This window comes from Phytophthora sojae, assembly GCF_000149755.1.
Source record: "Phytophthora sojae unplaced genomic scaffold PHYSOscaffold_16, whole genome shotgun sequence".
Classification (NCBI taxonomy): domain Eukaryota; phylum Oomycota; class Peronosporomycetes; order Peronosporales; family Peronosporaceae; genus Phytophthora; species Phytophthora sojae.
Genome location: NW_009258130.1, coordinates 119,004 through 143,792, shown reverse-complemented (window position 1 = coordinate 143,792; position 24,789 = coordinate 119,004). Strand labels below are relative to the sequence as shown.

The 24,789-nt window shown below is 56.0% G+C and overlaps 8 protein-coding genes across 8 annotated transcripts in view; 5 read left to right on the top strand and 3 right to left on the bottom strand.

Annotated features, from left to right (window-relative positions):
- PHYSODRAFT_533809 (hypothetical protein) overlaps nucleotides 1-940 on the top strand; it is a gene marked incomplete at both ends in the record, with an annotated part of 2,657 nt that extends 1,717 nt beyond the window's left edge. Inside the window, one exon of the mRNA XM_009540658.1 lies at nucleotides 14-940. Coding sequence (XP_009538953.1) covers nucleotides 14-940 — 927 coding nt within the window. The remainder of the gene's footprint in view (nucleotides 1-13) is intronic.
- Nucleotides 941-1,134: 194 nt separating this feature from the next.
- PHYSODRAFT_533879 (hypothetical protein) lies at nucleotides 1,135-2,826 on the bottom strand (the record flags this gene model as incomplete). Its single annotated transcript, XM_009540657.1, has 1 exon — nucleotides 1,135-2,826. One exon carries the CDS (start codon nucleotides 2,824-2,826, stop codon nucleotides 1,135-1,137), a length of 1,692 nt encoding a protein of 563 aa, XP_009538952.1.
- A 3,046-nt stretch (nucleotides 2,827-5,872) lies between these two features.
- PHYSODRAFT_533515 (hypothetical protein) lies at nucleotides 5,873-8,087 on the bottom strand (the record flags this gene model as incomplete). The annotated part of the gene is made up of 8 exons (XM_009540656.1): nucleotides 5,873-6,972; nucleotides 7,057-7,095; nucleotides 7,161-7,327; nucleotides 7,401-7,466; nucleotides 7,547-7,618; nucleotides 7,689-7,754; nucleotides 7,826-7,951; nucleotides 8,020-8,087. Coding segments are annotated over 8 exons (1,704 nt in total), but the record flags the coding sequence as incomplete, so codon positions are not given.
- A 569-nt stretch (nucleotides 8,088-8,656) lies between these two features.
- Nucleotides 8,657-14,808, top strand: PHYSODRAFT_320107 (hypothetical protein; the record flags this gene model as incomplete). Its single annotated transcript, XM_009540655.1, has 3 exons — nucleotides 8,657-12,325; nucleotides 12,704-14,555; nucleotides 14,723-14,808. The coding sequence occupies 3 exons, from the start codon at nucleotides 8,657-8,659 to the stop codon at nucleotides 14,806-14,808; spliced, it is 5,607 nt and encodes a 1,868-aa protein (XP_009538950.1).
- A 1,603-nt stretch (nucleotides 14,809-16,411) lies between these two features.
- Nucleotides 16,412-17,992, top strand: PHYSODRAFT_533528 (hypothetical protein; the record flags this gene model as incomplete). Its single annotated transcript, XM_009540654.1, has 3 exons — nucleotides 16,412-16,924; nucleotides 17,024-17,212; nucleotides 17,375-17,992. 3 exons carry the CDS (start codon nucleotides 16,412-16,414, stop codon nucleotides 17,990-17,992), a joined length of 1,320 nt encoding a protein of 439 aa, XP_009538949.1.
- Nucleotides 17,993-18,039: 47 nt separating this feature from the next.
- PHYSODRAFT_307708 (hypothetical protein) lies at nucleotides 18,040-19,092 on the bottom strand (the record flags this gene model as incomplete). The annotated part of the gene is made up of 6 exons (XM_009540653.1): nucleotides 18,040-18,198; nucleotides 18,279-18,356; nucleotides 18,416-18,517; nucleotides 18,579-18,716; nucleotides 18,786-18,951; nucleotides 19,031-19,092. 6 exons carry the CDS (start codon nucleotides 19,090-19,092, stop codon nucleotides 18,040-18,042), a joined length of 705 nt encoding a protein of 234 aa, XP_009538948.1.
- A 714-nt stretch (nucleotides 19,093-19,806) lies between these two features.
- Nucleotides 19,807-20,619, top strand: PHYSODRAFT_459136 (hypothetical protein; the record flags this gene model as incomplete). The annotated part of the gene is made up of 3 exons (XM_009540652.1): nucleotides 19,807-20,223; nucleotides 20,308-20,385; nucleotides 20,455-20,619. Coding segments are annotated over 3 exons (660 nt in total), but the record flags the coding sequence as incomplete, so codon positions are not given.
- Nucleotides 20,620-21,195: 576 nt separating this feature from the next.
- Nucleotides 21,196-24,420, top strand: PHYSODRAFT_348604 (hypothetical protein; the record flags this gene model as incomplete). The annotated part of the gene is made up of 1 exon (XM_009540651.1): nucleotides 21,196-24,420. The coding sequence occupies one exon, from the start codon at nucleotides 21,196-21,198 to the stop codon at nucleotides 24,418-24,420; it is 3,225 nt and encodes a 1,074-aa protein (XP_009538946.1).
- Between the last annotated feature and the right edge of the window lie 369 nt (nucleotides 24,421-24,789).

The following is a 24,789-nucleotide window of genomic DNA, read 5'->3' as shown; positions in this document are numbered from 1 at the left end:
AATTGTGATGAAGCAGGTGGCGCCCGAGAAGGCGAAAAGCGTGCGCGAGCTTCAGCGCTTTACGCGAGAAATCCGCCTGTATGCCAGTCTGAACCACCCCAAGATCGTCGCGTTCCGTGGCATTTCCTGGTCGTCACTAGCAGATCTGTCGCTTGTGATCGAGTACATGCCCAATGGGGACTTGGCCCAGTTCCTGGAGAGACAACGGATGCTCGACAGCCAGCGTCGAGGCTGGAACTGGACTACCGAGGAAGACTCGGGCTTCGCGCACAGCAAGCTGACCGTGGCGTTGGACATTGCAGACGCCTTGGTGTACCTTCACTCGTTTGCAGAACCCATCATGCACCGCGACTTGAAGGCGCAGAACGTGCTGCTGAGCAACAAGTGGGTGGCCAAGATCAGCGACTTCGGAGTCAGCAAGCGGCGGAAGCAGAGAGACGACAAGCGAGGGGTGTCCTCTGGCGGCCCGCAAACGGCAGAGGTCGGTACTGCAGCGTGGATCGCGCCCGAGGTGATCAAAGGCGCGCGCTACGACCAGAAGGCGGACATTTACTCGTTTGGCATCGTCATGTGCGAGCTGGACACGTGCACCAAACCGTACACTTTGGGCGTTGCCAGCTCGCTCTCCGCCTCGGGGATGACTTCGTTTGTGTCCTCTTCGAGTGCCACAGACGAGGAGCTCAAGAGTTTGTTGTCGTCCAACGCAGCGCTAGCATTGGCGGTGAGCGAGAAGGGAGTGACTCCTGCCTTCCACTCGGACTGTCCGCGAGCGATCCTGGACCTGGCGAGAATGTGCCTGAGCTACGACCCCGAAGACCGACCAACGGCGAAGGAGTTGTGGCGTCTATTGCAAGACTTGGCAGCTCCTGGTGCTTTGCTCGTTTCGTCACGCAAGGCTACGCTGACCGAATCGATTCGGCACGTGAGTACGAGCGCGTGAGGCGGCTCATTATAAACTCGTGTGTGACGAAATGTGATGACAGCAGGTAAGGAGCTTGTGTAATGGTATGGTACGCGAGGTGTTGGTGCAAAGTAGGTGTCATCTACAAACATGCTTTATTGCCTCACTTATGCTTTGGAGGCCACGCCGATGTACGCCTGATATGCACAGAGATAAAGAACTCGATTTCGGATCTAGGAAGAGGACGACGCTGTCGAGGCCGCCGTTGAGTTAGCCGCCGGAGCTTCCGTGGCAGGCGCTTCCGTGGCAGGCGCTTCCGTGGCAGGCGCTTCCGTGGACGCAGCACCGGAAGACTCGTTGGACTCGGCAGCGGAGTTCTCGCTCGATGCAGCAGCAGAGTCGTCGTTGGACTCAGCAGCAGAGGACTCGGTCGAAGTGGAGGCAGCGGTCGACTCGGCAGTGGAGGCAGCGGTCGAGGTGGCGGCGGAGGACTCGGTCGAAGAGGCCGGGGCTCTCGTCGTGGTCGACGACTGGCCCGCGCCACCGCTCTTGCAGTCGCCGCTCACAGACTCGTCCAGCAGACCCTCGATCTCCGAGTACACGAGGCCCACCGAGGTGACCGTCGCGTTGTCGGGCTTGCTAGCCGGCAGCCACAGGAAGTCGGGGTGGTTGGCCTTGGAGCCCGAGAGCCACTCGCCGCCCAGAATCTGGTACGTCTCGTCCGTCTCGAGGATGTACTCGTAGTCGGCGCTGGTCGTGTACTTGTCCACGATGCCCGTGGCGACGAGGGGGCCGTTCACGCCGGACTCGACGATCCAGCTGAAGCGCGTGGTGACGACGGCGATCTTGGTGGCGGCGTCGTTGAACGGGTACTTGTCCACGTTGAAATATTTCTTGGCGGCGGCCTTGGGGGTCGTCCACGACAGACGCAGGATCTCGTAGCTGCGCACGGGCTGGTTCCACACCTCGTTGCCGGCCGTGATGTCGACGACGAAGCTGTGGTTAAAGCGGCCCATGATGTTGGTCACGGCGACGTGGAAGTAGCCGGGCGAGATATCACGACGGCGGTCGTCGAAGAAGCGGCCGTACTCGTCCGTGTTGTTGGGCGCGTTGTCGTTGCCGTTGAAGCGCGAGCCCGTGAAGATGGTCGGGATCTTGGAGCCGTCGTACGCGAGCGTGATCAGGGCCTTGATGTCGTACGGCTCGAACTTGGTGCCGTTGCGCTCCACGGCGCAGGTGGGCTCGGCCTCGAGAATGGCGGCCGGGGCCCAGGCGTGACAGATACCGAACCACGTCGGGATGCAGTAGCCCGACTCCTGGCCGTTACGCTTGGCGCACACGCTGCCGTCCTTGAGGGGCTTGCACTCGGCGTCGGTCGTGCACTTCTTGCGCTTGGACTGCGAGTCGATGCCGTTCTTGGCGGAGATGGCGTCCATCATCTTGGTGGCGTCGTGGCCGAACGCCGTCGCGTACTTCTCGGCGGGGCTGGGCTGGCCCTTGGCCCATTTGTAGTTGAGGCTGTCGGCGTACACGGGCCAGTAGCTGCTGGGCCACGGGATCGGGTCGTGCTGGTACTTGGTGGGCAGCTTGGTGATGTCCGTCTCGAGCTCGAGGCCAAAGAACGTCTCGAGCTTTTTCATGTCTGTGCTCTTGGTCACCTCCAGTCGGCGACGCTCCTGTCGGGGCGCGTGCAGCTGGCCCGGGTTGTAGTTGGCCTCGCCGCCAACGCTACCAACGCCCGTGCCGAGAGTGGCCGAGTTGGGCTTGGTGTCCACATCCATATACGCACCGTAACCGGGGAACTTGCCGTCCAGCATCACGAGCTCATCGGTCGTGTCGACGGGGTCCTGGTCGATGGGCAGGGCCTTCACCGTTCCAGCGGCGTACAGCGCGGCGAGGCCGCACACAAGTCTCCACTGCACCATTGCTATTCACTGTTCGGGACGCTGTGTGTCGCGTAGGGGGGTTGGAGAGTAAACCGAAAGCTGGGCTGGAGCTGATCTGCTTGCTGCCTAGCGAGCGGTTTGTCGTTTGAGCGCCGAACTGTTGCAAACGGGCATCGTAACCAGGCTTTGGGCGAGTTGTACGTCAAGCGCGAAATGTTTGGCGAGCCCGTTTTATTCTGGCATTCCAGGTGGCGCTTTCTTGAGATCGGAGCCCTTGACTGCGCTCGAGTATGGCCTGGCCGTTCTCTAAGGGATTGTTTTGCTGTTTGGAGCGGCCAGATGGCCCGCGATAAGCGGAAGCTGGGACGGATGGGGTTTCTCGGGAGTTTGGGCGGGGAATTGCCGGAATTGCCCTATACAAACCGCACTGTCTTGACGCTGGAAGTAATTTCTGCCTCTCTCAACGCTTTGCTCCATAGTGAACTCAAGACGCGATGAAACTTTGCCAATCCACCCCCTTTGTGTGCCGCGCTCCCTGCGGATCCCAATACAAACAGGTTTGAGTGCTTACGGTGTCGGGCAGGCAAGTCGACCCGAGTGACCTCCTCGTTTGCTGTCGCTGACAGCCTGTTTTGCATTATGGTTTCGCAGAACTCGCTGTACCAGTGGAGTACTTTTGGGCACATGTATGAATTACACATGTACGATGACCATTATTGCGGTGAGAAAGTTGGATTGAGCCCCTGCTGCTTTTGATACAATGAATTTCACGCCGCTTGTCTCGCTGTATAAGCGGCCGAGGGGTCCTCTAAAGTTTCTCCTGTTTTGCAGTGTCTCTGCGTGTGTGTCCGCGATAGTCGGGGCGAACTCACGTTGTTCGATCGACCGGGCTTGGAGTCAAAGCCTCGCCAGAGATCCTAGAGAGGTTCCCCCAGCGTCCGATCCTATCTTGGAACTCTACGGCGGACGTTTCTTTAGGCGACTCGAGGCTATCCGTCGCGACTTACACGCGTGGCGTGACTCCCTAATGTGCGAATGGGTCGGCGATCGCGGAATCTTCGATGTTGTGAGCTTTCGGAGGGGCCAGGCTTTGAGGCGCTGCGTTGCTTCAATGCAACAGTCCGATCCGGTGCTAGGAGTTGCCGTGTTCATGGTCGTGAAAGGCCCCATACTCGGTCGGTACGGTATCCATGTAGCGTTGAGCAGAAAACCTCTGAAGGCCCTTGGGACTCAGTCTTAGTCCTCGCGGCGAAATAAGTGCATGGTCCAGCTGCGACCGTGGAATTCACTTCAACACAGAGGTCCTCGACCACAAAACGGGGTGAGCCAGACCACAACTTATCATATGCCACCTACAAATTTCGTGCTATACGTCGCGTCATTGTGAAGTTTGGCACTGAAGGGGGATACAGCGAACTCACGCGATCTTTGAAAGGTGCAGTAACTTGCCTGCAACGTCAGATTTCGACGCTCGAGCACTCCTCGTTCATTCGGTAGACCAGCGCATGCAGTGTAAAGGGGCATTCCGCTAAAACTTAGCAAATTGACCACCCTAAGGACGGGCGCGCACTTCAATGAATGAAGGCACTTGTTGCTGAACCCGTCCACCATATGGAAAACTAGGCTGTGACGAGACTATTGTACCCGTTTGCGCCCGACCACGACCGTCAAGAACCGACCAAAACTGAAGCAAGTTGTATACTCCATGTATAGACCGGTTAGATGAAGAATGTTCGAGAAGGCCCAATGCCGACCACCAAAGAGACTAAGGACTTGTTACTTGATGTTAAAGAGGGTAGGACACTCTCACGTTGGCTCTCGCCTGTGGACTTAGCAACGGCACTTCGAGGGGCGCCGCTGCGCGACCTGCCCCACCCCCTCGAGCCTTACGCTAAGTCCTCGGCTCGGCCAGGCGAGGTATCTGGATTAGATAGAAACTCCTACTTAGGCATACCTTCCGGCCCACGCGCCGAACATTGCAGACCTATGCTTTGCTTCGGTTGCAAATGGTCTCTGAGGCTCTAAGTGAAATGGCTTAAGTGCATAGCTTACGGGGAGCGAATTTTCGAACAGTACAGGACACTACACATCTCGGACAGTCCATTACATTGTTTTTTCCATCGTTCTCTTACGTTAACTCCTACCAACAGCTCGCAAGATTCTTGTGGTCACGCCACGAGCTGTAGTCTTGTACAGGTAAACAACTTGAGCGCATGCGTTGACCTAGCCAAGCAAACAACAAACATCACCACCGGTACCCGACTGAGAACACCGTCACCCGTCACCGTACCCGACTGCCCGACTGGAAGCTTATTTTCCCCGACTGATACCACTGTACCCGACTGACGATAGCCCCGCCCTCGAACTGATCCCAAACGCTGAAGTCTCACGCATTCTGCTTGCGCTCTTTCGCTTGTTCTCCTGGTAAAGCTGTTTGAAAGCGGAGCAGGAAGTGCCTTCTGTCTCCGCCGGTTAAAGCTGGCCGCTGCGCGTACAGACACGAGTACGAATACACCAAGTGATGCATAGATCTCCCCCGAACAGTTACTTGCCTGACAGGACTGAGAGGTGGTCTGATGCTCGTGCATCTCTTCAAACGCGCGCAGGGAGGAAGGGGGGGCTCTGACGCCTTTTGTGTTGCGCCGACCGCAGTCTTGCCAGCCAGCCAGGGAGCGCTCCACGTCATCGTGTCGCCACGAAGTGTCGCTGCAGCACCACTAGGCGCTACCGGTAGTCGTCGGCATCATGCGCATGCTTGTACGGCCAACAGGGCGACCGCGCGGCGGGGGGGGATTCATGCGTGTGGCGGCTCGCCGCAGTTTTAGGAATGAATGGTTGAAAGTCGAAAGTATACCGCGTATACGAAGTTCGGATGGAGGTCAGAAGCGTGGTTAGGTTATTAGTGCGGACAATTCAAAAGATGACTCCAGTGGACGGGTGCAGCAACCACTCTCATGAATGAAAGAAAACTCAGCTCTAAGAGAAATAAGTCACCTGCGCCTAATGATCCACACACACACTTATTATAAGTGTGTGTGGTATAAGTGACTTATACCACTGCAACTATACCTAAGAACCTACCGACCTACTGACCCTGGCTTTGACGCTGAAGCTGACGAAGGGAGTAGTGGAGCTCCATCGCCGTAGGACGCTCGGCGGGGTCGTCTCGAAGACAGCTCTGCGCGATCTCGAGGATTTCGGGCGGGCAGTCGTCTCGGAACTTTGGCTTGAAGGCAGTCGCATCATCCACGCTCTGTCGGCGCGACGCCTTGCGCGAATACGGCAGCTTGCAGCGATCCAGCTCGGACATCACCACACCGAGCGAGTAGACGTCCGACTTCTCGTCAAAGTCGCCGCTTGCGAGCACCTCGGGCGCAACCCACGCGCGGTCCTCCATGGATAACGACGATGTGTTCAACATGTAGCCAAGTCGGTTCAGCTTGATCTCCCACGACGATCCGAGCAGCACACTGTCTGCTTTCAGGTGTCCGTGGATCACTGGAGGCGCAAAGCTCTGTAGATAAACAAGAGCCTCCGACATTTGCAGAGCGAACGAAAGTTTGCTCGGCGTCTCGTTCGACGACTCGAGCCACGTGAATGTCGGTCGTGAGTTTTTCCGCGCTGGTTTCTTCTCCTTCAGGAACACTGCCAAGCTGCCTCGAGGGATGTATTCGACGATGGCCGAGAGGTCCGAGAGGCTGGCCCACATGATGCCGAGGAAGGCCACGACCTTCGGGTGCTCCAGCTTCGCGCACACGCGGATTTCGTCCATGAACGCGATCATCTGGTCTCGATCCTGGCCCTGCGTGTGAACTGTCACCTTCTTCATGACTGCCTGCTTGTCTCCGAGATAGACCAGCGACGCCATCGCAAAACTGCCGTGAGCGAGAGTGCGCACTTGCATAACATCGGACGGGTCGATGCGGAGCGAGGCAAAGTCGTTGTCGAAGCGCACGTCGTTGGGCAAGTCGCCTTCTTTTGACAAAGACCAATGTCTCGATGCGGTAAGAGATGACGAGATCTCCACTGTGTCGCGTTGCATGTCATCGGGAATCTTCTTCTTTTCGGCCACATGCTGCCGGCGCCTTTCAATCGTGTGAGCTACCAGCAATGCGACGAACCAGAGACTTATCAGGGCGCTCACGATCACACTCAGATACACGATAGTAGAGTTTGCTTGCCACGCTGGAACAGGACAACAATAATTACACAAGGTGATTAGATGGGCGTTGAGAAGACCCGTCCAATTGATCCGGTGGATACACCTACCACTTTTAGTGCGGAAGTACGCCGTTTGGAACACAGAGTCTACAACAACGCACGGAGTAGTTAGAGTGAGACTCCTTCACAAAGAATATTGACCACGATCGTACCAGAGACAACACAAATCTGGGCATTGCCGATTGATTCTGTTGTAGCACCACTAGTCGGGCAATCAGATTGCTGGAGGTCGTCCATCTTGAAGGAGGTGAGGCTGGACAGCAACGCCAGGTCGGTCTCACGAACCTCGAAGGTCTCGATGCTGTTGTTGCTCAGGTCGCTGGAGACAAACACGTTACGTTCTTGTTAATAATCTCGGCATTGCCTAGATAGACTACATACAGGGTGCGTACAGCGATGTAAGGTTGCTCGGAAAAATCACCCCTACCACAGCGGTCAAATCGTTGAACGACAAGTCACTGCACAAGTAAAGGGAGGAGAAGGATTAGTGGATCACTCAATCAAACCCAGTAAGAAGTTCCGCGCGCAGGGTACTTACATTGATGTCAAGTCGGCCAATGACGATAAATTGGAGCCCGATAAGTCTCCAATTGCGTTGTGGCTGGCAATTCTGTGAAACAAACATCGCACTAGCAGATCAGCTCCAAGGCCTCGTATTCCCCTCTCATCGAAGCACGTACAAAACCCTCAAGTCTCGTGGCACTTTGAAATTCTTCCAGTCCGACAACTGGTTCCACGACAAATCCCTAAGGCCGAAACGACGTCCTGTTAGACCCCCTATCCAGCACCTCAGTGCACCAGCGCTCCCGTCACTCACAGCGTCTCGACCGTCGTGGCCAACTCAATCTCCTCAAACGACGGCAAGAAGTTATGCGACGCGTTCACCGTCTCCAAGTACGTCATGTTCACGCTCAGCTGCGTCAGCGACGCATTCGAACAATCCCTACGACATCAGCCCGACGCCCATTAGCTCTAAATTCTCCCCCACCTAGACAGAAGCATCCCTCGTACAGTGTCTGCAGCTCCTCGAATGTCTCCGTGAACACAACCGCCCCCAGCGCATTGGAAGAAATGTTTCTACATCAACACCAGCCACCATCAGTACATTCCCCCGCCGCCAGTCTCACCACCCATTCACTCTTCGGCCAACCGTACAGCGTCTCCACCGTGGACGTCAAGTTCCCCTCCACCTCACCCCACGACGTCAGCCCTTGGCCCGTCCAGTCACTGCAACAGACACCACCAAACTATTGTCAGAGCTTGCTAGGCACCCTGCAGGCACGCTCCGACAAGCTCGCACATGGAGGTCTGGGTCTCCGTCGTTTCAGCCAGGGCCAGCGCCTGCTTCCTGGCCGTCTGTGCGCCCCCTCTCAACTGCGCGCCGTGCACCTTAACGTGGATCACGCCTGCCTGCGTCTGCGCAGCCAGCAGCGCCACCGCCAGCGTCGCTGTAGCCATCACACGACGCGCATTGCGCCCTTCCTGCATCGCCGCTCAATTTGACTAATGAGATGTATCCATTTGGGCTGATTGATACTTTGTGCATAGAACGGTGCGAACTTACCCACCGAAGGTTAAGTTCGGGCTATTTGATTGGCAGACTCAAAATGGGTACACTCGTTGCCACGAGGAAGTCGAGGTCGTCGATATGTACGAAGCCAAGGAGACGCTGCAGCTGCGGCACCAGCTCTCGGCCAGCGGGCTGAGCCTGCGCGCGGCGGCGTACGACACGCGGCGGCACCACGTGCTGACGTTCGACTCGCATCCGCTGCGGCCGCACGTGCTGCGGCTGTTCTCGCTGCGGCGCGAGCTGAAGAGCGTACCCCTTTTTGACAAAAATGACGACGAGAGTACCACCAAGCGACACAAGGAAAAGGCAACTTCAACTTCAACGTCGACCGCCGCCGCGCGCAAGCGATCATCATTCTTCGAGCTGCAGCTGCAGCAGCTGCACGAGGAGCAGGAGAAGCGGCTCGAGCAGCCCAAGGAGGAGCTCGTGGTGCCCAGCGTGCTGCTGCAGTACTCGCCGTCGCTCGACGTGTTCGTGTGCGTCTACAGCCGCGCCTCGAGGCCCAAAGGCGCGACCAAAGTGCCCAAGGCCACGACCCACGGCGTCGCGCTGTTCGAGCCCGCGACGCTGCGGCGATTGCTGGTGTACCACGGCCCAGAGACGCACTCGCTGCAGTGCGCGCACTTCGACCCCTCCACAGACAAACTGGTGCTCGCCAGCCACCTCAAAGGCGACACAAGGGGCCATGAAGAGGAAGGAGGGACCATGCTGCCCAGCGCCCCGAAGAATGTAGTGGAGATCCTGCAGCTGTCCAAGAGGCTGGATGACAGACAGATGACGTGGCCCACGCAGGACAGAAACGAACGCCCGAGGACGCTGCTGTTCGTGGAGAACACGAGGACGTCGCTGCGGCACCCAGACACGCTGGCGCTGATCTGTGGGTCGAAGGGGCTGCGGGAGCTCTACGGCACTGCGAGTGACTGCTCGGATACAACGAGTGCTTTGCTGGAGTGGAGACAGAGTCAGCCTGGGGGTGGAGGGAAGTTTGTGCTGGCGAGGAGAGTCATGCTGCGAGAGAAGATCACTGCCATGGCGCTGTCACCGTGTGGAGATTGGCTGCTTGTAGGGCTTTGTAAGGGAGGACTGAGGGTCTGGAATGTGAACGGGAGCAGGACGAATGGATCCGCGCTATTTACAATTGACGCCGACACGTACGAACCCACTGGATCGGGAGTAGCGGACGCGCAAGATGAGGTCATTTCGTCTATTGAGATCACTACGACGCCAACTCCAGGGCTTACAGGTGAGGCTGAAACCGCAGCTTCGACGGATGTGATTGTGATTGTCGCGGAGAGAGATACTGGGGTCGTGAGGCACTGGATGTTCTCGGTCGAGCGGAAGATGTTTGGCAGCAATTCGGGTGGAACGATTTCTGGAGAACATCGCTATCCCAGGCTAAGTTTGGTTGGGAAATTTAATGCCGGGGTAAAGGAGAAGATCGGTAAGGACGAAAGTCCCAGTAAGTTCAAGAATCTCGACACGCTAGGCCCTCCACTTACGACCCTGGTGATGTGCGTCACGATCGATATGGGCAGCTGCTTCGAGAATCTCTTGCTGGTGGTGCGTGAGGACGTAATTCACGTGCTAAAAGTTCAGACCGTTCTCTACGTGATGCAAGAGTTCAACTCCATCGAAGGGGTCTACTCAGTACGGGCAATTACTCAGCAAGGTGAGCCCAAAGTTGTCTCACTCAGCAGTACAGCCGTGTGTAAGCTCCGCATTTTCCCACTTGAGGATTCTTCAAACCCTGCATCATCTGCGACGAAACAACTATTTATTATGCCGCATGGATCAGACGTGTCACCACATGTGTGCTCCATTGAAACAGTGATGAACGCCAACATGCAGAAGCCTTTTGTCGTCATTGCGTGGAGTAGTGGAGTGGTTGACGTCTACGATTTGATACACGAGCAGCACGTTCTCAAACTTCAAGACAATCATCTCACGGACCAGATCAGCGCCCTATCGGTTGTCACATTTCAACGTGCAATCACCAAAAAGAGCGCGCTTACTGAAGCAGATTCTACCGGGTATTTGTCATCGCGGTCGTATGAAGATATTTATTTAGGTCATGCCAGTGCACCTGTAGCCCTCGCTGATGAAATTTGTGATGAAGCTGAGGCCCATAAAACGTTGATTGTCGTTGGAACCGAGACCGGAAAACTTTATGGTTGGAAGGCAGAAGCACTTCAGTACGGTGATCTATCATTTAGATCGATGCAGAAAGCAAATGTGAGGGCGCAAGCTGCTCACTCATCGCATATAGTTCAAATCGCACGTATGGATGTTGTAGCTCGTGGGAAACGCGCCGTACTGGCGTCCGTAGCTGCTGATGGAGTTATCAAGCTTTGGAGTGTGCCATCGCTAAAAATGATCGGGTATGTCAGCGGTGCTGCGGAAGGCTACGCATCAACTCCATCGTGTATCGAAATAATGAGAGGTCCGTCAGATCGAGTCGGTGCAAAGGTTTATGTGATCACGGGGTATGAAGATGGTCGGTTGGCCTGTTGGTGCGTAGATACAAAGCGAGTATCGTTTCAAGCAATTGGAGTCTCAACAAAGCACGAGCGACGTGTATCTAGGATCTGCCATATTGCCGGCGATGTGGTTCCGACTGGATTGACGTCTGAGTTCCTGAGCTGTTCGCTGGATATGACTGTCATCCAATGGCAGATTCTGGAAACGGGTAGTGTGCAGGAAAAACGCTACTTCGACATCGGTGCCGCCATCGTTGATATGGCCCTGGTTAAGGAGCAGGCCATTCTCGCGCTTGCTCACGAAGTCTGTAAATTTTCTTTTGCGCCAAGTAGCAAGTGTGATATGAAGTATCTGATAAAGCCTGAAGTTATTGTGAGAACTATTTCTAACGACTCCAACGAAGCCGATTCGACCACTATGATTGACGAAGAGTTCCCCAACACTCCCACGACCCGTTCGGTTGAAGATCCTACCGATGTAGCAATACAGCCAGGCCCAACTTCTCGATCGGTAGACGAATTCTTAACGCTGCATGTCCCCTCCGCTGTGCTACACCTTGAAGCGGCTTCTTCAAGTGCTATTACGACTACGACTGCGACCGACAGTTCACCAGCAACAAGATTGTCTGAGCAAGACGAAAGTACATTCCACTCACGAAACGAGGTGATGCCGCGCCACATTCGAGGAAGCAAAAGTGCTGATAAACTCCAGCGACGGTTGATCGACGACGACACACTACGCGAGTACCTGCAAGACTATATTACTCGCCACGGCTCTGGGGGCACAATGACTGCTAATCGTATCTCTCATCTCTTGGCTCTTCGACCGGAGCTACCGAACGTCAAACGAGTGGGATTTGCACTTGCAAAAAGCTTAAAAGACCTGAAACTGACTGCACAAACTCGCGTGGACTCAGAAGAAGCCCTTCAGATCCTAAAACTACTGCTCACTATATCTACAGCTCCCCGCCCATCTTTCGATGCGCCGACGATGGCACGCTCTATAAAAGGCAAAGACTACTTTAGTAAAAAAGCACGCGCTCAACGTTCACGTGAGAAGAAGCAGGCGAAACGAAAGCCAGTGGTGACTTTCAACCTGCTCGGTGAGAAGTATGTTCGCTGGGAGGATGTTCCAGATGAAGAAAACGTGTTAGTTGTTTCTCACAACCAATCACCATCCAGTCCGACTATTAGTTTGATTGTGCACACGCCCCCAAGTCCCGATTTGCGAGATAAGGCGGACTTGGAAGATGATCCTTTATCTGCTGAAGTCGGGTTTGTAGACCCTCCGCTGTTAGAGACCGCCAGCTCAGCAGCCGAACATGACCCAAAAGTGTTTGAATCACACGTCGGAGGCGATGCACATGCTGATCCGGCAGACGCAATCGACGTTTCTGAGCCCCTCGCGACGAATATCACCGAGACTACATCCAATAGCTCTTCTTTAATTCATACCAGCGGCGAGGAATCATCCAGTGAAGAGGAAGAGGAAGAGGAGGGGGAGGCCGAAGATGGTAGCAATGACAATGGCTACGAGGATGACAGGGGTGGTGATGAGAAGAATACCACGCCAATCCAGGATCAGAATCAAGTAGTACAGGAGCGAGCTGTCCCAAGTAGAGCTGCTCGTGCCACAACTTCAGCGAAGAAACAACGCCGCATCAAATACGCTCGATGCTACGATCATTCCATTGAAAGCATATTTGAGAGCCCGCTCGTGAACGGTATTCGACTATCACCGATGTTCCAACAGTTCTGGTCGAAAGGCTACTGCTGGTGCCAACCAGCACCTCGGTTGCGCATTAATTGGACCGACCCCATCAAAGCAAAGAGCGACGGCGGTGGCTCACAGAAGCGCGCTGAGGGGGCTGCACAACGTAGTCCGAAGTGCAAGGTGTGTCATAAACGACTCCACACGATTGACCTGCCGCGTGCGGGGTATGCTCCTCACTTTTCGCGACAAGCTACGTTTGATATTATCGTCGAAGTATACAGCAAGCTCACTGCTACGGCTCATACGCGTTTGTACAAGACGTCATCCCCCAGAAAAGAGCGTTCATCTGAATGCTCGATTTTCGGAGCCCTCTTTGAAGTGTTCCTAGCCACCTACGGAATGCGCAGCGCTGTGGAGATGAAGCTGAAATTATTTTTCGTGTCCATGTGCCATTATCTGCGTGAATACGACGCCGTTGCAGTTTTTGGCGAGCTTCTGGGGCTCCACACTCCTGAGCATGCAGACGAATATGACCAGGCGCCTAGTACATTAGTTGCGTTGTGCGTGTGTTGCTACTCGTGGCTGTACTCGCGTGGGATGATAGTCAATGGTGACTCATTTTCGGGACGACTACGTGGACGTGAATGGGGAAATATATACGGTGCCACCACTGCTGAAGTGACACCGGCGACAGCTGGAACAACGCGTTGGCAGTTCATTCGGATTGAGCATGCTCTTCTCTGCGCCCAGGATAATTTGCTGTATCCCCTGGTTAGTCCTGGGTTTCTGAGGAACATCCTGCTCTTTATGCAGGAATACGCGCAGAGCACACCCACGCAATTGCTGAGAACGGACTCACCAGATTTAGCAAACGAAGCTGCGCATTATTACCGTGGGCCTGCGCTTTGGATTGAGCTGCATCGCTTCTTGCGGCTCCTCGTAGGTGAATGGAAGCAGCAAAATGCTCAATTCCGAGTGGTGGAGAGGCTTTTATTCGTCCATCCCCAGCGAGACGCGGCATTGGAAGGCGATCTGCTAGAAAAACTTCGTCTGATGCTAAGTTGCTTTGTGTTTTACGACCACGAACGTGTTGGGGCAATGGCCATCAGTGACTTCGAAGCCCTCTTGTTCAAGCTGCGCTATCTCTGGTCGGAAGGAGATGTGGTGGAACAAGTGGCTCCTTCAAAGGACAAATCGTTCGAGAATGCCGTGGTAGCTATCAGAAAACGATTTATCGACCTGAATCACGACGGACAGCTCTGTTACCTAGACTTCTGGGCGATGCTCTACATTGTTGGCGTCAAGACTCGAGGCTTGATTCATTTCCACGAAATCCCATCGTTTTGTCGGGACTACCGGTTGGAAGTGTTACCGGAGCTAAGTGACATGGTCTGGAACTACATGCAGCTATCGTGTACACTGTTGCTACCGAAGGGGCTAAGAGTGGGCAAAAGCTCAATCGACCAAAAGGCTGAGCGGCAGCATCGCCGCCGTGTGGGTGGGCTGCACGACGGAGTCTTTCATATTGGTAAGACGCTCAAGGGATCGCTGTCCACCCAAGAGCTACTATTGAGTCATGAGACTAAGACTAAAACCCTTGGCTTGTATCTCGATGGTGCTGTTCCTGCGACTAGACAGACCGCAAGCACGACGGCATTAGACCGCTTTCGACCGGTCTCAGTGGAGGCGGAATTTCGAGCAACTTCTTCGACTCGCCGTGGCCGTGAGCCCGTGGTTATGGGCGTCCGTCCTATTGGGCCCACACCAAAGCCCGTCGCCCCACTACGTGTGTCTGTCATCGGCAACAGTGACTTTTTATCGGGGACAAGTAGTACGAGTGGTTTCGTTCAGAACGGAATTTCAGCTCAAGCGAATGCGTGGTCACTGGATAAAGCGGTACCACGGGGAGGGTCCGCTGCAACATACACGAACATGTACATTCAATTTCCGCAGGTGGATCCAGTTCGCAGGCGTGTTGGTGCGAACGAAGTAAGGGCACTTCCAGCGTCACAAATCCTCGACAGCGAGGAGGAAAGTGAAGAAGAAGAAGAGGGCTCCATCGACTACGACGTCTCACCGGACCAGGGAGAACCAGAAGAGGTGCCTCTAGGCAGTGAGCCACCACTACCTTCCTCTCGGAGTGCCGTACCGGTGGAGGATGTCGCCCCAGAAGAACCAAGCGTAGAGGAGTTAACACCTCCGTCGCCGAAGCCAGCCTTGGAAAAGAGACGAAGCGCGACTGCTGTCGTAGTGGTCCCCACCGTCGAGACAGAGGAATCAGCCTCTCGAACGAGCTCTCGACACGATTTGCTCAAGCGGCCATCATCTCGTAATTTACAACGCGCTGTATCAGAGCGAATCAAACTGGAGGAGGCGGCAGCTCTACTTGAGGCTGAGCAGTTATTACATGTAGCTCCGCCCCCTCCTCGCCCACCGACACCAGTGGCTCCTATCGCAACTACGCGCGAGAAACCCCCACCATTTAGCGAAAGTGAGGCCGATGAAATGATCATTTCGAGCCCCGAGCCCGAAATCGTTGCTGATGTTATCGACTTCACTACTGAACTCCTCGAGGCAACTCCTCCAGTTGTGGAGCCTGCCGAGCCCACCCCTATGCCTGTTGAAGAAGTTCCCGCTGAACCTGAGCCTGTGGTCGAAGTACCTATCGAAGTAGTGGAGCCGCCCGTCGTGCAACCAGCTGTGGAGCAAACTACCGTAGCCGAACCTGTCGTAGATCCTGTTGTTGAACCTGTCATCGAACCGGTGATCCCTCCAGAACCAGTCCCTGAAGTTGCTGTTATTGAGTCTGTTGAGCCCGTCGTAGTCGAAGAAGTGACTCCGGCCCCTGCTCCACCTGAAGAAACTACACCCCTGATAGCTCCTGAGCCTGACCCAGGTGCAGAAAGTGATGCCGCAAGCGAGGAACCCGATACGCTCGATGATAGTCCTGCGCCAGAATACAAACCTCAAGTCATCAAAGCCGGGGAAATCCAGATCCACCGCACGTTCCGGTTCTCGCAACAGCCAACGTTCCTGCACTCCATCGCAGTGACGAACAACCCTTATCGTACAGCAATGTGGAACCCAAACGATGACAGCGAAAGCGATGAGGAGGACGCTCAGAAGAGCTCTGACACGAAGAACTATGCGGCGAGTAGCGGAGGCGGCTTTGACGTGGATGATCCAATCTACAGCAGCGATGATGAACCCGTGTCATACGGTATGAAGCCTCGTAGGCAATCGGGCGAAGGCGAGACACAGTCGCCTGGAACGTTGCCGTCCTCAATATCTGCACAGTCCAAGAAAGCAGCGATACCGTTGAAACCGCAGGCGTCTTATTCCAGAGGTGACAGCGGCCTCCATTCAACCCTGCGTCAAAGGAAGGAGCAGCTCAACACGCTCGACCATCCTCATTTGGACGATCTGGAATCAATTCAAGACGAAGGGGAAGACGAACCGGAAATCATCACGGCCGACCCACTCAAGCCAATCAAGCGTAAACGTTTAGATGAAGATGCTGAGCGAGCTCTCTATGGTGAGCGGCTAGTGAACGCTCTAGGTGAAGGTATCGCGTTCACGGCGGAGGCTGAAGCGGCGATGCAGCAGAAATGGCAGCAGTTCTTCAACGACTCCGAGTCTAAGATGTTCGCGGCGATGAGGAACGATCTCGAGAAGAAGCAAATGGAGCAGCGCGAGGCTGAAGAGCGACAGAAAAGGCTTCGGAAGAAGTGGCAGGAGCAGAGAGACCAAGATCTTCAGCGCCTGCAAAACTCGCGGCACAACACCATCCTCATGTCCTCTGCCAATACGAACGCAACTAATGGTGCAGTGAATGCCAGCTTTCGACTGCGAAGAATCCATCGCGAGAGCTGTCGTCAACTCACGGAGGAACTCGAACTCGGAGTGAGTGTACAACGGGACCTCAAGGAAGCCAAGGACACGGCGTTTTTCCACTTCTACTACTTGCCGGAAGGCCACGGGTCGATTATCACGTTGAAGATGCACGCTCTACGAGGAGATGCGGAAGTGTTCATGTCCACGGACACCAAAGTTCCTTGCAGCACGGACTTCATGTGGCGGTCTTCCGAAAGGATGGCGAAAACCGCTGGCGAAGGACATCGAATTATTCTCTATCCTCACGACTTGCTCCGCGTTGTGACGGCAGCCACCGCCAATGCTGCACCTACAGAGCACGCCGCTGCCATCGTGGAATCTAACGCCAGCACAGCCTCGTTGCGGTCGTTCTACCCGAAGCAGCCCGATTCAATGTCACTAAGAGTCGGTTTTTACTTGTCGGTTGTCGCCATGGAGCCAGGCACGACGTTCACTATTGCAGTCATGTCCTCGGGCCAAAAGATGCAGCCGTCACGCGCGATTCAGACGGTCGACTACCTCATCGATCGCTTTAATATGCTCTCAAGGTCGTTCCAGGGGCAATCGACAGTCCCAGTCGTATCCAGGACAAGTCTTCGAGCAATGTCAGCGAACGGTAGTGTAAGGAGTGCGATCAATGGTCGACGGAGGTCTTCTACCGGCAATGACAGCGACACGATGGATGAAGAGGAGGGTTTAGATGACGAGAATGATGCCAGTGATGAAGCTGAGTCGGCCGGAGCTGCAAGTACAAGGCGGAAGTTGAGGAAAGGTGCGGATGAGACGGCTGATCAACAAGAGCTGAAGTCATTCCAGCATCTACTAGAGACTCTCAGTGAGAAGAAAGGGTTTGGGCCCCCTCAAGCAGCATCTATCCTACTCGCCGGTCCTACTGAAGAGCACCTGGAGTTTGTGCAGGATGAAGACCAGCGCTTGCAGGAGATGCACAGGAGACTATCACCGCCAAAGAGCTGCCCCGAAGGCTCTCACGGCCACCGCGACTCCATCGCAGTCGTGACCGAGCGGCGACTCACTCTGCAGGGAAAACGGCAAAAGCTTCGCCGGGTTGTCGCTGCTCGACTGCAACAGAAGCTTGCACCACTTCGCCACAAATCTATCGCAGGAGGTGAGCTGGAGAAAAGTGCCAGCACGGGTGGACTGGTTAACTTTCGTGTAGCAACAACCGCTCCACGGCCAGTAGCGTACAGTATCACAAGCCTGGATCCACTACCTCGTTCCCATCGTTTCAAGGCTACGAGTACACTTCTCACACAAGCTAGACAAAGCAGTGCAATCGACATAGGATCGAAGAGTGGAGCTGAATGGGAACAGAAAGATCAACAAGCTTGAGTTTATTGCCGCGGGTCTTCTTGTTTGTTTGCAAAAGCCAACACCAGCTAAGCTACGACTGTGGAGACCTCGAGCCCGTCCTTGATGTCAGAGTACTCGAGGTACGAGTCGTACATGACGGACTTGAAGTTGGCGTGGCTGCGGACGTATTCGAGGTAGTCGGTGATGCGAGCCACAACGACATTGTCGGCCATCACCACAGAGCCCTGATCCCCGACACACAAAAAGCAGTCAGCATCACGTGGTTGGTTTATCAAATAAAGTCCTGAGTTATATGCCGACGTACCGATCGGAGGAGGCCACTCTGCTCCATGATCTGCAGGTCGCTCTTGTAGCACTTCTTGTCGTGGTCCAGGAAGAAAACCTGAAATCGGAGTAATGATTAGAGATGAGCCCCAACACACCAGCAATACTGCAACTTACGTCGACGTGGTCAACACCGAGGTCCTTGAGCTTGGTATAGTTGGCTCCGAACGTGCCGACAAAGATCGTCACCAAGTCCGAGAGGCCAGCAAACTCGACCATCTGCAAGCAACGATCAAAATCAACCGGAGCCGCCATTATTTCACGCGCGAGCACAGTGTACCAACCTTTGTAGCGATCGCAGCGAAGTCGGGAGAGATTCGAAGGAGTAGACGTGCACCGATGGGCCGGAAAGCTCGCGCAGGTGGCTCGCGAATCGCACTGCGCTGTAGCCGAACAAGCCGCCCACCTCAACCAGAATCTGCACATAACAACATCAATTCGGGTCGGTCGTGGAGCAGTTAACCGAAGTGCTGGTCTGGTCTCGCACCTTGGGCTTCACTTTGGCGATCTCCCGATCCACGAGCTCGCCCTTGACGTCCCCCACGTTCATCATCCAGTGGTGCTCGTAGCCGAATGTGTCGATGGTTTCGAGGACGGACTTTGGGTCACCCGCCGTCGCGTTCTCGCGCACGAACGCCAAGCACTTCTCCCCGCTGTGCAAACATGGCACGGACTCTTATCGTTCATCTGGCGTCGAAGCTTCGTTCGCGGACACAGTAAAGCTCGACGCACATGATCTGGAGCTGGCCAGGAGGTGGAGGCCCAGGCTTGGTCGTAGCAACTCGAGGCGGCATCTGGACTGAGCTTGCGGCTGATAAACGGAGAATGAGACTGATATCGCCCCCAGGGCTGTGGGGGGAGCTTGTGTTGGGCAGAAAGCGGTACGTAATCAAGAGACCAATTCCGATTGTTCCCCAACCAAAGCCATTCAGCTTCAAGTCTCAAGTCCTTAAAAAGCTCAATGCAAGCTACTGTACTGTACACAATTGTTTCCGCTACTTGACAAAGTGCTGCTTGCCCACCTCCATTGTAAGACCTACACTACAATGCCTTCGATAAATGCTTCAAGCTCGCAGCTGCAGCCTTATCGGCAGCTTCTATTGAGGTCGCTCATTACTATTCAACCAGGCTGATAATCTGTAGCGTCTTGGATTGATCAAGCAGTACAGTACTGTATATCCATGAGCGCTTTGGCGGCCAACTGTACATGTAGGGTTGCAATGGTACATCTAGCGACGGCACTGCCTCGGAGGCAGGCGTCAAGTGAGGCTCGGTTCCCGAGCTCCCCGCGCGTGATTGGCCGGTACACCAGGATCACGTGCGAACGGCTCACTCGTGCTTCTCTTCATAGACGTCGATCACTGCACCCCCATGTCTGCACCTGGAGCTCCTCGTCGCGGCCACCAAGGCATGCAGCCCCCGCCCCGCCCGGGCGAGTTCGAAACTGTGTACGTGACGTTGAACTTCAATGGCCGAACCTGAAGTTTGTAACGGGTTTCGGTGCGCGTCAACTGCCAAACAGGGGCGATAAGTGCCTCGAGTACGTCCGTCAGCACGCGACCCAGGGCGACGCCCAGTCCGTGGTGGACGCCATGGACGAGTTCGCCTACACGAAGACGTGGATGATGAACATCGGCGACGTGAAGGGCGCCATAGTGGACGCCGAGATCGAGAAGGCCAAGCCCCAGGTGATGGCGGAGATCGGCGCGTTCTGCGGCTACAGCGCGGTGCGCTTCGCGAGCAAGCTGCGAGCCGTGTCAGGCCCCTCTGCACGCTTCTACTCGTTCGAGTTCTCGCCGCACTTCGCCAACATTGCGTCTCAGATCGTGGCGCTTGCGGGGCTCTCGGACGTCGTGACCTTCTTGGTCGGCCCCTTTTCGGAGTCGTACACGAAGCTCAAGGAGCTGGGCGTCGACCACGTGGATGTACGTCATGTCATGTGCCTTGCAGTGCTGTTGACAGTTGGTGTGTGTGTGACCGTATTGGTGCTGCTCCCTGGTATCTTTTAGGTCTTCTTCATGGACCACGACAAGCGCCAGTACCTGAGCGACTTCAAGTTGATTGAGCAGAGCGGCCTGCTCAAGCCGGTAAGTGCGGCAAACATCTTGCTATTACGAAGCTACACGAGGTGGGGTGACGGATATTTGTTTCTTCAGGGAGGCGTGGTGGTGACCGACAACGTGCTTTCTCCAGGCCCCGGTGGGCTTCCGGAATTCCTCGCGTACGTGCGCTCGAACCCCAAGTTCTCGTCGGTCCTGCACGAGTCGTTCGTCGAGTACCAAGCCGAGCTCAAGGACGGCGTCGAGGTCTCCACCTACGTGGCCTAAGTAGGGGAAGGCAGCAGCCACGCAAACGCTGTTTCCTCAATCAAGAAGTCCATTTCCAGCTTGCCGATGAAGAAAATGAGGCGTACGTCACGCAACGGGCGAGAGAACTGCCTGCAGTTTTGACGACACCACAAGCAAGCATTTGCAGCAAGCGGGGCGAGGCTACACGTGGCCGCATTCTTGGCCAGCTGCGCCACGTCGAATCTGTGCGGCATTTCCGCCTCGCTTCTGGAAGCCAGCTGACCGTGGCGCCATTGCCTCTTGCAACCTGCAGTGCTGTGCTCAAATGTCCGATCCAATTGCATTCCGCCCTTCCATCGTCCCGTTGTGTCGCTTCCAGGGGGACTGCCGTCCTAGTTACTTTCACAACACATAAACCTCCTCCACTTATTCTCAATGTCTCATTTCCCATGCATATCACCCTATTTGTTACCTGTATCATCTCATCCACCTTCCATATTACATGTGTATCGCTGCTTGAAACCAGGTGTAAATCTGTGTGCCCCACACAAAAACCGTTACGCCAAGCAAAGACATCCGCATCATAGCTCCAGTGCTCGGACTCTCCCGATGAGCTCGCTGGACGACGAGAAGACGCCGCTCGTGGGCGCCGCGGGCGCCGCGCGCAGCTACCAGGGCGGCGCAGAGGCCCCTCGCTCGGCGCACGCGAGTCCGCTGCTGTCCGGGCTGTCCAGCGGCGACGCCGCCGCGGCCACGTCCCCGAGCCGCCCCAAGGCGCGCGTGCGCGTGGGGCTGGACGCCGCCGTGCTGGACAACCAGAAGAAGTGGAAGCGGCTCACGGACATCGACGACGACAACAGCACGGCCAAGAGCATGGCCAGCGAGGTGCAGCTCGAGTTCATGAAGCACCGGCAGCAGCTCGCGCACGAGCAGAAGCGCCGCATGGGCTCGGGCATCCCCACGTACCACTTCGACTCGCCCGAGCACGCCGAGGAGGACGAGGCCGCCGCCGCCTCCGAGCAGGACCCGATCCTGGCGGCCAAGGACTACGGCACGGCGCTCGAGGAGGACCGGTACCTCATCGCCGCGGCCTTCATCAAGGACGGCGTGCACGGCCGCAAGATCGGCTACCGACTGGACCGCGACGCGCTCTTCCTGAACGAGCTGTTCCACTCCGAGTCGTACAGACTCGTGTACATCCTCGTGGTGGCCATCATGTGCTCGCTGGCCTTCGTGGAGAACCCCGGGGACGAGGACATCAACACGTACCTGCTCGTGGACCTGCTGTGCCTCTTCGTGTTCGGCGTCGACCTGGCCATCCGCTGGTACATGAGCTCCGTGGAGACCCAGCACAAGTACATCTCGAGGCAGCCCTGGGCGGTGGTGAGGATGATCCTGCTGCTCATCACGTGCGCCGACCTGCTGGTGAACCTGCTCTTCCCGACCATCAACCCGTACCGGTACTCGCGCGCGCTAAGGCCGTTCTTCTTCATCGCGAGGGGCAGAAACATCCGCATCATCTTCAGCAGCTTCCTGCACGCACTGAGGGAGGTGCTGATTGTGCTGGGGCTGAGCTTCTGCTTCATCGCCTTTTTCGGACTCGTCGGATACCTCGTCTTCTCGGACACGAGCGCCGACCGGAGCGCCACGTTCTTCAACTCGCTCTCGTCCTCCATGTACACGATGCTGCTGATCCACAACTGCATGCCGTACATGGCCAAGAGCATGTACCCGTACTACAAGATGACCCACTGGAGTGCCATCTTCTTCGTGCTGTTCGTGCTGCTCACCAACCTCTTCCTGCTCAAGCTCACTATTGCCGTGTCGTACAAGTCGTACAAGAAGAACACGGAGAGCATGCTCTACAAGCGCCTGCAGAAGCGCAAGGCGGCGCTCTACGCCGCCTTCGACATCCTCGCGCAAAACGTCAACTTCGACGACGATGTCCCCACGAACCCTGCAGCCCCGGGCGGCGTTGGCAGCGCACCGATCAGCGGAGCGAGTGACATCAGCCTGGTCTCAAATGCGCCCATGCTGAACGCGGCGAACCGCCGTGGGTCCTCGCGCTTCTTTCTAGGCACGTTCGACAAGCGCGCGTCCTTCAACATCGCCAACCCCGGCCTGAGTACCAGTCTCGTGACGCCTGTGAATAAGCGCCAGATCTCGCTCGACTCGTGGATCAGCGTCTGCGAGTACCTGAAGCCCAAGTGGACGGCCACGGACGCCGAGTTGGTGTTCAACACCGTGGACATCGAGCATGTGGGCTTTCTGGACCTGACGGATTTCTACCAGCTCTGCTCACTGCTCAGCGTCAAGCTCGAGCGCCCGACGCTTTTCTCCAACAGTTTGATGCGCCGCTGCTGCACCTCTCGTCAGCGCCACGCTATCCGTCGCTTCCGCGCGCAGGTCCGCAGCACTTTGTTGTACGAAGTTCACCTCTTCGGGCGCTATCGCGTGGTGCTGGCTGAGCTCGTGGTCGGCATGCTCATCTGTCTCTCGGTCGTCCAGGCCGTGCAGGTTAACAACATCCAGTTGGCCTTCTCGGCGAACCACTCGTGGCGCCTGCTGGGCTTCTTCCTGCTAAACTTGTTCACGCTCGAGGTGCTGGTCAAGATGTTCGCGTTCGGCTACAACGAGTTTTTCACGCGGCCGTTCTGCAAGCTCGACTTGGCAGTTGTGTGCGTGGGCTGGTTGTTCTACGTGCTCACGACGCTCTCGAACCCGCCCAACATCTCGCTCGTGTTCTACGACATGGCACTGGCCGTGCGCTCGCTGCGCTTCCTGAAGCTGCTGAATCTCTTCCCGCCCTTCCACGAGATCCTGTACACCATGAAGGCCATCATGCCGCTGATCATGCAGCTCCTGCTCGTCATCTTCAGCGTCATGTACGCCTTCGCCATCGTCACGCAGGCCAACTACGGCATCGAGCTCCGCGACTTCCCGGCCAGCAAGCAGGCCATGTCGCCAGGTTGGTACGCGCAGCGCGAGGAGTTCCAGGCCGAGACGTTCGAGGGCACTCTCGTGACGCTGTTCGGTGTGGCCAACCTGGCCGGATGGGACGTTATCATGGACGCCGCGCACGCCATGACCGGCTCGGACTCGACCTACGTCTTCTTCTTCGCGTACCGCATCACAATGAGCAACATCCTGCTGCCGATCTTTGTCGGTTTCCTGGTCGAGTCTTTCGTGTCGAATGCCAAGACGGTGGAGTCCACGATCCAGACCAGCTACGTCGACTCGGCCCACCAGATCCCGGTCGACGACGAGGAGGACCGCATGACGCTGCTGGAGACGCGCCATTTGAAGGACGAGGACGACCTTGAAGGTGCTAGCCAAGCCCCGTTATCGGCAGCGAAGTTACTGCAGCAGCGTCTGGTGGATGAACCGCCGATGTCGCCTAGCTCGGTGTCGGACTCGTCGGCGAGCGAGGTGCGCTTCAAGTACAAGCGTCGCGGCAGCGTCGTGCACGACCAGATGTTCGACGCGGTGAAGCTGTCGGACGTGAGTCGCCTGACGCTGCAGCTGGAGCAGAAGGAGGAGGAGCTGGCCCAGCAGGACATCGAGATCCGCAAGCTGGAGGGCAACGTGCTGAGCATGAAGAGCCGGCTGAACCAGTCGCAGCACGTGATCCTGGCCTACGAGTCCAAGCTGGAGGAGCTCAGCTCGGCTCTGCGTGAGGCTCAGGAGCGCCAGGCCCGACTGGAGACAAGGCAACACCACTCGCTCCAACAAGGCCCGAATTCGGAAGGATCCCAAGGCGGTCGCGGACGCTCGCGCAGCACCCGCCCTCGTGACCGCTCGTCCTCGTGGAAGCTCTGGACTGCCAACGTGTAGCGATCGGCCATCGGAAGCTCTCTACCTACCTGTCCTTCCATTTTGTCGCTGTAAGCCAGAACGCCTTGGTGTTACCATCATCGTCATCATCATCAACAACACATCTACGCTTCAAAACCAAACAAATACTACAGTAGTAAAGGCTAGCAATGAGTTCAAAGCGGTCGCTCCCCACTCTTAATCATAAGCTCGAAGAAGAATTGCACTACGATAGCCTCATTCTAGACCTCCATACGTGTACTACATCCAGGATTGTTGGTCCCAGCATGTGCTTGGCCTTAAAACCTCCTCGAGATCCTCATCAGGTTGATCTCGACAGCATCTATTTAACTCGGCATTATTTGCCACAAGCAAGCGCAGGGACCATGG